This window comes from Cebus imitator, unplaced genomic scaffold (assembly GCF_001604975.1).
Source record: "Cebus imitator isolate Cc_AM_T3 unplaced genomic scaffold, Cebus_imitator-1.0 Scaffold1193, whole genome shotgun sequence".
In the NCBI taxonomy this organism is placed as follows: domain Eukaryota; kingdom Metazoa; phylum Chordata; class Mammalia; order Primates; family Cebidae; genus Cebus; species Cebus imitator.
Genome location: NW_016108508.1, coordinates 13,268 through 24,460, shown reverse-complemented (window position 1 = coordinate 24,460; position 11,193 = coordinate 13,268). Strand labels below are relative to the sequence as shown.

At 48.5% G+C, this 11,193-nt stretch overlaps 1 protein-coding gene across 1 annotated transcript; it reads right to left on the bottom strand.

Moving 5' to 3' along the window:
* Positions 1-2,364: 2,364 nt before the first annotated feature.
* Positions 2,365-6,311, bottom strand: LOC108298913 (theta defensin subunit A-like). Its single transcript, XM_017521421.2, has 3 exons — positions 6,237-6,311; positions 4,711-4,896; positions 2,365-2,578 (listed from the first exon to the last, which is right to left on the bottom strand). Exons 2-3 carry the CDS (start codon positions 4,883-4,885, stop codon positions 2,475-2,477), a joined length of 279 nt encoding a protein of 92 aa, XP_017376910.1. The 5' UTR covers positions 4,886-4,896; positions 6,237-6,311; the 3' UTR covers positions 2,365-2,474.
* Between the last annotated feature and the right edge of the window lie 4,882 nt (positions 6,312-11,193).

Genomic DNA, 11,193 nt, shown 5'->3' with positions numbered 1-11,193 from the left:
GAGAGAGCAAATTCCAGTGTGGAGAGGAAACATGAAGACGTCCAGCAGGACGCTGTGTAGATTGTGCTCACTGGCAGGAAGGTTGTCAACATGTTTTAAATGATTTTTATAGGAATGCGGTCGTGTGGACTAGACACATGTGCTGCCTTATCCTCATAGGTGTCAGGCTTGTTCTATGAAGTTTTACAATAACAATGTCATTTTGTAATAAGATGTGGTGTTAGATAGGATTAATTAACTTAATTATAATGAACTTGCTGATCTCCTACCATTTGTTAGGGAGTCGTCTGTGCACTGTGCTCCGACAATGAGTGACACATGCAGCTCACTTTCTGGAGCAGGGAAGAAACGTTACAGAAAGCAGGTGAAATGTACAGAATGTGATGGTGTGAAATTCTACAGTTTAAAATGAGAGAAGAAGGGTATTGAGGTTTCCAGGGGGAACAAGTTGCAATTTAAAATTGAGAAATCAGCATAGCTTTCAGTGGCAAAGGGAAGTTTTGCAGAGACCCCAGGACCTGGCGTGCAAAGCAGGTGGTAGTCTGGGCAAACTGCAGAAGCCGTGTGACGGAGACAGCCCGGCCCAGTGGACAGTTAGGAGCACTATGCAGAATTGCAGCAAGGACCATGTGACTTCAAGTCAGTGGCAGTCACAGGAACCCAAGGAAGGTTGCCTGGCCATTGTGCTCTCAATCTTAATATGTATCCTGCCCTGTCTAAAGAAGAGGTCGAGCTGGGACCATTTCTCTGTCAGACATAGACCCATCTATACTCCCTAAGATCTGTACTGGGTTCCCCAGCTGCGCAGTGTCTCCGTGGGATTCCTGGGCTGCCTCTTTGGACAGGCAGAGCCTCAGTCCCAGGCCAAGGCCTGCTCAGAATCTGCATGAGGTGGATGGGGGGAACACCTGCTCCTTCCTCCTGTGGTCTGAGCACTTGTGGTTGGTGTTGCTGGTCACAGAAGTATCTGGGCCATAAGATGATTTAATCAAGAAAGGTGACTACTCATTTGAAACACTGTCTCTTTGTGTGAAGCCTGTAATCTCTCTGTCCCACTCAAACTCCTTGGGACATTTTAGCAATGACCACCCGCTACGAGTAGCCATGGATGGAATATAGTTTCTTTCTCAAACGTGTGTTTGGAATTCACTGGTTACAACTACCAGATCCAGAGTAAATACGAGGGGCTCATGCTGGACTCCTCCCCGGGCTGTGTGGTATGTCCTGAAAGGCCGTTTGCAGAACACGTTGTACAAGTGCTCAGCGTCAATGGGAATCAGGGGAGAAAAAAAAGGACAGACAGGAGGAAGGGTCACATCTCACCCCAACAAGATGTCAGCCTGGCCCTCAGGGACACTGGGCTCAGGCAGTGACCCTGTCCTCCTGGAGGGGAGGAGGAAGACAGGCTCAGGAAGGTGCAGACCCCACCTGTGCTGTGCCTGGTGGGGAGGCTGCAGGTGGAGGCAGGACAGCAGGGGGCGCTGTGGCTTTCCGGGCAAATGCTCTGAGCATCCCAGAGGGTGCTCCTGGTTCATTCCCTTTCCCCAGACCTGGTTTCCTGCTCACCCGCTGATGTGCCAGATATTTGGGGTATCAGAGCCTCAGCGCTCTGCAGCAGCGACAGGAACTGAAGGTTTCTGATGAAATGTTTTTTCTCTCTTCATTTTTCCCGTTGCCCCTTTGAAGCTGTATTTTCCAAGCAGAATCAGGTTCTCAGCAGCTTGAAGGCAAGCCAGGAGAGTGCACGCTGCAAAGTGCAGAGGAGCATTTGTGCATGTGCGTTTTCTAGGAGTGAAGACAACTCTATGGATGTGGAATCCAGGTCTTGGTACACGTGGCTGGGAGGTGTGTTTAATGAGGACATCCCAGTGTAGACTGCTGCTCTTTCTGTTCCACGTAACCTGTGTTCGCTAACCACTGATTTCCGTCTTAAAGCTGCTTCAGTGGATCTCATGTAACCCTGTGTCTTAAAAGGCAAATATATAATCTGGGATTGTTTAAAGAATGATCTCCAATTCTTTAGCACAGAGGATGGTGGTTTTTCCTGAGAAGGAAAGATTTTGTGACTGCATGAACTTTAAGCTGACACTGATTATTTGTCCAGTACATGGGAGTTCCTTGATAGTGGATCCAGAGAAAGTGAGGCCGAGTGAAAAGGCAGAGCAGTGGACGGGGAGATCTGTGTTGTCATTTGGACCTTCATTTCAATTTGGGTCTCAAGCCCAAATTCCTGTTTGAAATTCCTAGAGTTAGGAATTTTATTTTGTTTGAAACTTTGATTTAGGTTTCTGATACGTGTGTCCCACGTATGTTGACATAGACACACATCACACATTATAGAGGCGTAAACACAGAGAGCTTGTTAGAAGGCATTTATTTTGGGATGAGGAAAGGAAACGGAGGAAACAGTGCAGGAGTAACAAGGATGTCTTTAACTCTCAAAGTAAATTTTGAGCTTATTTTCATCTGCAAGCTCAGCGGCAGCATCTTAAACGAAGAAATCCGCAAAACCCAGATGGGCGTTCTCCGAAAAAACAGATTACCCCTCTGCAAACGCAGCGTGCGCCTCTGCCTGAGCCTGCAGACACACAGAGAGAATCAGAAATCGATCACCAGGGTCAGCAGTGGGTGGTAAAGGGAATGTTGGGAAGTCACGTTCTGGCTGATGGGTAATGTTGGCTGCATTAGGACCAGTAGCACGAACATCCTCCGTCAATAGGAATAAATACACAGAGCAGTGCTGGTCACACAGGATTCTATTCACTCATTCTCCTTTGCTCTCATTTCTGTGCTTCTGCCCCATTACACACACAGCTGAACACACTCTGCGGCTTGGCTCTGCTTTNTGGAGGGGAGGAGGAAGACAGGCTCAGGAAGGTGCAGACCCCACCTGTGCTGTGCCTGGTGGGGAGGCTGCAGGTGGAGGCAGGACAGCAGGGGGCGCTGTGGCTTTCCGGGCAAATGCTCTGAGCATCTCAGAGGGTGCTCCTGGTTCATTCCCTTTCCCCAGACCTGGTTTCCTGCTCACCCGCTGATGTGCCAGATATTTGGGGTATCAGAGCCTCAGCGCTCTGCAGCAGCGACAGGAACTGAAGGTTTCTGGTGAAATGTTTTTTGTCTCTTTATTTTTCTCGTTGCCCCTTTGAAGCTGTATTTTCCAAGCAGAATCAGGTTCTCAGCAGCTTGAAGGCAAGCCAGGAGAGTGCACGCTGCAAAGTGCAGAGGAGCATTTGTGCATGTGCGTTTTCTAGGAGTGAAGACAACTCTATGGATGTGGAATCCAGGTCTTGGTACACGTGGCTGGGAGGTGTGTTTAATGAGGACATCCCAGTGTAGACTGCTGCTCTTTCTGTTCCACGCATCCCGTGTTCGCTAACCACCCATTTCCCTCTTAAAGCTGCTTCAGTGGATCTCATGTAACCCTGTGTCTTAAAAGGCAAATATATAATCTGGGATTGTTTAAAGAATGATCTCCAATTCTTTAGCACAGAGGATGGTGGTTTTTCCTGAGAAGGAAAGATTTTGTGACTGCATGAACTTTAAGCTGTCATTGATTATTTGTCCAGTACATGGGAGTTCTTTGATAGATGATCCAGAGAAAGTGAGGCCCAGTGAAAAGGGAGAGCAGTGGATGGGGAGATCGGTGTTGTCATTTGGACCTTGGTTCCAATTTGGGTCTGAAGCCCAAATTCCTGTTTGAAATTCCTAGAATTAGGAATTTAATTTTGTTTGAAAATTTGATTTAGGCTTCTGATACGTGTATCCCAACTATGTTGACATAGACGTACATCACACATTATAGAGATGTAAACACAGAGAGGTTGTTAGAAGGCGTTTATTTGGGATGAGGAAAGGAAACTGAGCAAGCAGTACAGGAGCAACAAGGATGTCTTTAACTCTCAAAGTAAATTTTGAGCTTATTTTCATCTGCAAGCTCAGCGGCAGCATCTTGGAAGAAGTAATGGGCAGTACCCAAATTGGCGTTCTCTGGAAAAACAGCGTACTGCTCTGCAAACGCAGCGTGAGCCTCTCCTTGAGCCTGAAGACACACAGAGAGAATCAGAAATTGATCACCAGGGTCAGCAGTGGGTGGTAAAGGGAATGTTGGGAAGTCACGTGCTGGCTGATGGGTAATGTTGGCTGCATTAGGACCAGTAGCACGAGCAACCTCCGTCAATAGGAATAAATACACAGAGCAGTGCTGGTCACACAGGATTCTATTCACTCATTCTCCTTTGCTCTCATTTCTGTGCTTCTGCCCCATTACACACACAGCTGAACACACTCTGCGGCTTGGCTCTGCTTTTTAAAAGCTATTCCATAAATAGAGCAAAATATTCTCCACGTAATTAAGTCCACTTGTTGAGATCCAGAAAGAACCAGTCAGACTGTCGCTTCATATCTTAAACCTACTGAATTTCACAGACGTATCCTGGAATCAAGTCTTTATTTTTTACTTCTGTTCTTTTTCTAAAGTGAAAGGATTATTTAAAAAGCAAAGGAATAAAAGAATGCCTACACGACAGGCAGAGCAACCTCAAGTCTGTTGGACGTACTTGGCTCTCTATTCGATTTATCGATGAGAAAAGCAGGGCCCCGAGCTGCTAAGTAAAGCCACCTCAGTGACATCCGCCACTGAGACTCGATTCCAGAGCCCATTTCCTGTGTGTCCCTCTAGACTCTGCAGCTCTGTGTGCTGGCCTCTCTCACCTGAAAGCTGACGTGCGGCACCTTCATCCCATGCAAAGGAAACAGAGGCTTCCTGAGCGTCTGCTCCAGGCTGCTCCTGGGCTGCAAGCTCGTCAGCTCTTGCCTGGAGTGGCTCCGCCTGGGCCCGCAGGACCACCAGGAGAACGGCGGCAGCGAGGAGGGCCAGGGTCCTCATGGCTGGGTGACCTGGAGGAGGGAGAGCAGGAGTGGATGTGTGGGGAGTGAGGAGTTAGCCTGCACTTATAGCTCTGCAGGGAGAAGGCTAGAGACAAGGAGCCTCGAACTGTCTGAGTGAGCGCAGGTGTGCGTTTCGTTGGAGACTGTGTGGGACCCCGCTGGTCTCCATGTCCCTCTTTTCCTCCTTTGCTCTCCCAGCTTTCAGTCTAGTGTGAATCTCTGTGTGTAGTGTCTGCGCTGGGTTTAGAAGATGGTGAGAATCAGGATCCTGGCATCTCTTTCCTGTTTCTCACTTCATTAAATGTTTACTTTTTAATATTCAAGTAAAGGATAACAGCAGTGCTTTTGTTCAGTAAGTTCAGGGAACAAAGGTCTCATTTTCTGCAGATGGCCCCACTACCGTCTGTAGGTCTAGACTCTGGCAGCAGGCATGAATTCCTATCAAGTGAAGAGCCCTTTGTTGCAGGCGTCAAAGGCATTACCACCCTCATGAAGTTATGGGGTGAGTAGCCTCCTGTAGGGGCCAGTGTGAAAAGGACAATGACCCTGTCAGGCTATAGGTGACATAAGCCCAGTGACATAGAGTTCATCTACAGCCAAAAGCTTCTTTCCAGCTCTACTGAGATCTGAATAAGAATTAAACCTTATATATATCTACTGCATAGCCCCTTATAATTTGATGTTCGTATACATGTGGCCCTTTGTCATATACTATATACACAAATCAACTGAAAATGTCATGACCTAAACGGGTATATGAAACCATAAAATCAGAAGAGGAACATATGAAGGTAAAGCTTTGACACTGATGCAGGTAACCATTTCTTGGCGATGACACCAAAGGCACAGGCACTGAAAGGGAGAAGAGACAGATGGGGCTGCATTGAACGCTGAAGCATCTGCACGTCAAAACAAGCCACTGAATGAAAAGGCAACCCAGAAGATGAGAGAACATATTTGCAAACCATAAGTGGTGGAAGGGATAGATATCCAAATACATAAGGAAGTCAAACAACTCAACAGCAAAAAGCAAATAACCTGATTGAAAAACAGGCCAAGGACCTGCAGAGGCTTCTCTCACAAGAGCAGACTGTTCTAAGGAGCGGTTATTGTGTCTATTGGACACGTCAAGTAGGACAGGTGTATTTAGAAAGATATTCTTTGAGTTTGTCTATTAACTTAGCTGGTAGCCACGGCCCCCAGCAGCCACCAAAGGCTCAGACAGAAGTGCACAGCAGGGCATTCACTGCTGGGTCCCTCTTGGGTGGCCTGAGAGTCACAGGTCATATTGGGGACACAGCTTCAGCGTTGAAACCTCAATGTGAAAGTGGAAGTTTTGTGTTACTTACAGATCCTCAAGCTAGGCAGAGTGACCAGAGAGGGCAGACAGCAGTCGGTTGTCCCGGGCCTCCTGTAGCAAGAGCAGCCGTGCACAGACAGGAGAGGACTTCCTATTTAAGGTTCATTTGGGATCAGGTGTCCTAATATCCGGGGTTACTTTCTGTTAAGTGCATTATTCAATAACTCCGGTGGCAAGGGCAGTTGAGAAATTCAGTGGGAAGCTGGGCTCCAAACAGGAGTCCACAGAGGGACTGACCCCTCATCTACCTTGCTCAGCCCTGGCCAGGCCCAGGCAGCAACCAACTATGGATTCTCCATGACTCCTAAGACATTGACCCTGTGATACCTGTGCTGGAAGCTGAGGCTGAACTACCTGGACCCAGGGAAAGTTTAAAGCCTCCAGGAAAGGCCAGCTTGCCTATTATAGTGTACACTCTGTAAGGAGACTAGGGAAAAAGTGCCAGCCTACACACTGAGGAGGATTTGGGATTTTGCTCTGAATCAGCCTCTGCAGGCCCTGGGGTCTAACCATAAAAACACACCAAAGCCATTCAGCCAAGCCGAGACGTGGTGAACACCTGGGTGAGGCTGAAGAGCGGGTCAGGTTTGTTGGACTCTCCTGAGATGAGCGAGTGCACGCAGCACATGGTGTCCCACGGGGAACAGATACCTCCTTGCCTGGCAGTGAGATGCTTCAAGACTTAACAATTGTCTACGAGTAAGAGTTAAAGTGTTTTCCATAATCTTAAGGTGGGATGAGGCGTCTCAGGTCTCATTAGGGGTGATCGCTGTTGCAGAGCAGTGGGGTCGGCTGTCACTCTCAGGAAGTAGTGAGTTCCTGACCTGCAGCTGGCCCAGGAATTTCACCATTCGAGGAAGTTGGCACTGGTCTCGTCCCAGCAGAGGGACAAATTAGGGCGAAATGGGGAACTGGGACCAGGAAGTGGTTTTAGGTTCTAGGGCATTAGTAGGTGCCCTGTAAGGACCCAGTGGATGTGGATATAGAGGAAAAATGAGAAGGGGTGGTGTGGACGTGGGGAAGGTTCCAAGGTTGTGGGAACATCCCATGACCTGCAGAAGTCAAACCTGGACCAGCCTCCTGCACGCAGAACATCCCAATCCACAGACATTGTCTCAGTAACACATGAGAGAGGTATTCCTGGGAGAGCTGGTTAGATTTGGGTGTGGTGCTGATACACGTAAGTCTCAGAAGTCCGTATGTTTTGCCTAACTTGTAGGGCTGCCTCACGATCTGACTTAGGCCCTTTGGTTTCCTTGCTATTGGAGATAGAGCTCATGGGGTCACACTGAAGGCAAATGGTGATCTCAGCAAAATACCATTGCACTGGGTCACCTGCAGAGCACTCAACAAAGCCTGAGCTAAGGAAGGAGTATGGCAAGGTTGGAGTATGTGCCGAAAACCAGCGCCATGTGCTGAGGTGGGGAACGTAGCAGGAAGGAGTAGAGGGTATCCTGTAGCAGTGAGGAGAGGCTGGTTTGTTTCTGACCCCGCAGTCAAGGCGAGGTTCCTTGGTGTCTCCAGTTCCAGCAAGGCCATTGCCTCTCTTGACGACTCCTTGGGCATGGCCCTGTTGTCTGAAACACATGACTATTCCCATGGGGGTGTCCTTCCCAGGTGTCCAACCATGAAGGGAAGTGGGGGTCTGGGCATTTGCTTCAGTGCTGCTGTCGCACAGGCTGTTAGCCCTGTGAGTCTTCAGGCTTCAGGGAAGCATTCAGCGCAAGCCTGGGCTGTGTTTTCCTTAGTGGTGTGGGATGTTTCCATCCACAACTCTTAGACACCAGAGCACATGCACATCCTGGAGCCCATGATTATTCTGCAAGCTCTCTGCACGTGAGGCTCCAATGTGCAACTGCAGCCTGGGTTTGGGCTGCAGTGTTGTTGGCCAGTTTGAATTCACACCTGGGCATTCTTTGCAAGGGCCGCCTATGGTCTTCTTCTCCTTCTTCTTCTTCTTTTTTTTTAAAGACAGAGGTTCACTCCTGTTGACCAGGCTGGAGTTCAGTGGCACAGTCTCGACTCACTGCAACCTCTGCCTCCCAGGTTCAAGCAATTCTCCTGACTCAGCTTCCCCAGTAGCTAGGATTACAGGCTTGCATCACTGCACCCAGCTAATTCTGTATTTTTAGTAGGGACAGGGTTTCTCCATGTGTGCCAGTCTGGTATCAAACTCCTGACCTCAGGTGATCCACCTGCCTTGGCCTCCCAAAATGCTGGGATTACAGGGTGAGCCACTGTGCCCTGCCCACCTGCTGGTTTTTTAAAATGTTATTTGTGATTGTGAGGGCTACTGGTGTTTGAGCTCAATACCACTGGACCCATTTGTTATGTAAACACTGAGTTGCCAGCATTGGACTGAGGTCTGGTGGCATGTGGGGCACCAACCCTCGAGCACAGGATTCTAGCACTCGCCAGCTTTCCAGCGTGGGGTGCAAGTTCTGACCAGGGCAGTCCTGTTCTAGCAGCTTTTGGGCTTCGAACCCTGAGTCTGACAGTAGCCCCACAGCCATGGGAACATAAGATACCAGACAAGATCAACCATAAAGAGCACTGACATCTTATAACTCAGGGCTTACTTCCAGATGCTTCCATATTGACATCCATCATGGGGTAAGCTTTCACCAGCATTTCTTCAGAGTCTTTCTCCACCATGACACAGGCTACGTTTGGGAATGATACATCCATGTGGTCATCAGCTAATGTAGTCTATGTTCACTAGCTTGAAGGCTTCTCTTTGTTTAGTGACGCAGTCTGTGCGCGGGTCTTGGAGCAGTAATCCCTACACCTCCAGGGAGGGGTGAGTGGGAGACATTAGCTACCTTTCCAAGTAGTCAGAACTGGAGCTTCTGCTGGAAGCAGCACGTCAAGATGGGAGTCGTGGTGTAGAAGAAGCATTTTGGGCCTGCTGGGTGCATTTGGGCCTGGGCCTTCAGTCCTCAGGGGATCATAGCGTGCTATCCATCCACAGTGTGTCGTCCAGTGAAAGTTTGATGTTGAGATGATGGACCTCTTCTGACAATAAGAGGCGTTCTCATGATTGGAGAAAATGGGAGTGATGTTATCTCTAAGGGAAAAAGAACCTGAGTCTTCTGTGATTACCAAGGTGTTCACCATGGTGGGTCTGCCTAATTGGGCTGAGTCGCTTATAGCTGTGAGGTAGAGAATTAAGACAGTTAGGACTCTCAGTAGGAGCTTGGTCCCCTTGGGGTTCCACAGCCCATGCCACAGCTTCAATCGGAATGACTTTAAGAGGCCACTGTGCTGCTTGAGGAGGCTGGTGGCTTGGGGGCGATGGGCCAAGTGAGAGTTCCCTAAACTCTCATGCTGTGACGCCCATTCCTATGTCATTGCTGCCTTGAAGTGAGAGCCTAGGTCTTAGTTGGTGATGTTGGGTGGTTTTCAAGAGGGAAATGTCACAGCAAGAGAACACCTGCGACACCAAGGGTCTTGGGTTGGAAGTGTCACCAGAAGTGTGGTGGATGTGTGTCTGTTTCCGCACAGCAGAAGGTGCTGGCTGTGGTGAAAGGGGCCCAGTGAAGTCAATGTGCTGAAAGGTGATGGCCCAGGGACAAGGGAGTGCCGGCCACAGCCTGTGTCAAGCAGGGGCACGGCATCTGCAGTTGAGCTGGAGATCTGGTGAGAGGTACCAGTGGCCTAGGGTCCCCTCTAATGTGGTCACAGCCTCCAGGGGCTGAAGTTGGGGAACACCACTTCAGCTTGAGGGCCAGGATGCTGCCCTCTCCACTCAAGGTGCTGCTCTACCCCTTCTTCTAACCTATCCACATTTTCAGTGTCTTCATGTGTCACCATGAAATCCTTTACTGCCACTCCGAGACAAAATGATCTCCATCTTTCTCCTAAAGTCCAGATGCTTCATGAAGCTGCATTTCATCCGAGACATTTTTCTACATTTCAGACTTCAATGCTTTTAATTTGTTTCTTAAAGGTATGCTGTTACAGGCACTAGACACATAGACTGCCTTACCTCTGTAGGTTTGTTTTTTCCTGTACAGTTTAGTTATAATACAATTTTATATAATTACATGATAATGGTTATAATTCACTTATTCATAATGAATTTATTGATCCCCTGCTATATGTTAGGCTGGGAATCAATATACCCATATACCCGTCTACCTTAATCAGTTCTGGCCAGGTGCAGGCAGCAACCAACGATGGATTCTCCATGACTCCTAAGACATCACCCCGTGGTACCTATGCTGGTAGCTGAGGCTGAACTACCTGAACCGAGGGAATGTATAAAGCCACCAGGAAGGGCCAGCTTGCATATTATAGTGTACACTCTGTAAGTACACTAAAGGAAAAAAGCGCCAGCCTACACACTGAGGAGGATTTGGGATTTTGCTCTCAATCAGCCTCTGCAGGCCCTGGAGTCTAACCATAAAAACACACCAAAGCCATTCAGCCAAGCTGAGATGTGGTGAACACCTGAGTAGCTGGTCAGGTTTGTTGGACTCTCCTGAGTTGAGCACGTGCACGCCGCACATGGTTTCCTAGGGGGGATAGTTACCTCCTTCCCTGGCAGTGAGATGCTTCAATACTAAACCATTGTCTATGAGTAAGAGTTAAAGTGTTTTCCGTAATCTTAAGGTGGGATGAGGCGTCTCAGGTGTTGTTAGGGGTTATCTATGCACTGTGGTATAACCATGAGTGAAACATGCCTCTCAGCTTCTACTGAGGGGAGATAAAAGTTACAGAGAGTAAGTGAAATGTGCAGAAGGTGACATGGTTACAATTCTACATTCAGGGGGAGGTCACTAGGGGGATCTTGCTGCGATTTAAAATTGAAAAATGGAGAAAGACCTCAGTGACAAGGTGAAATTTTAGCTGAAACATCCAGGCCTGGGCAATGAGATGGGTGCCCTTCTGTGGGCAGTGCAGATGCCCCCAGATGGGGTTAGTCCAGCCCACAGGACAGTTTG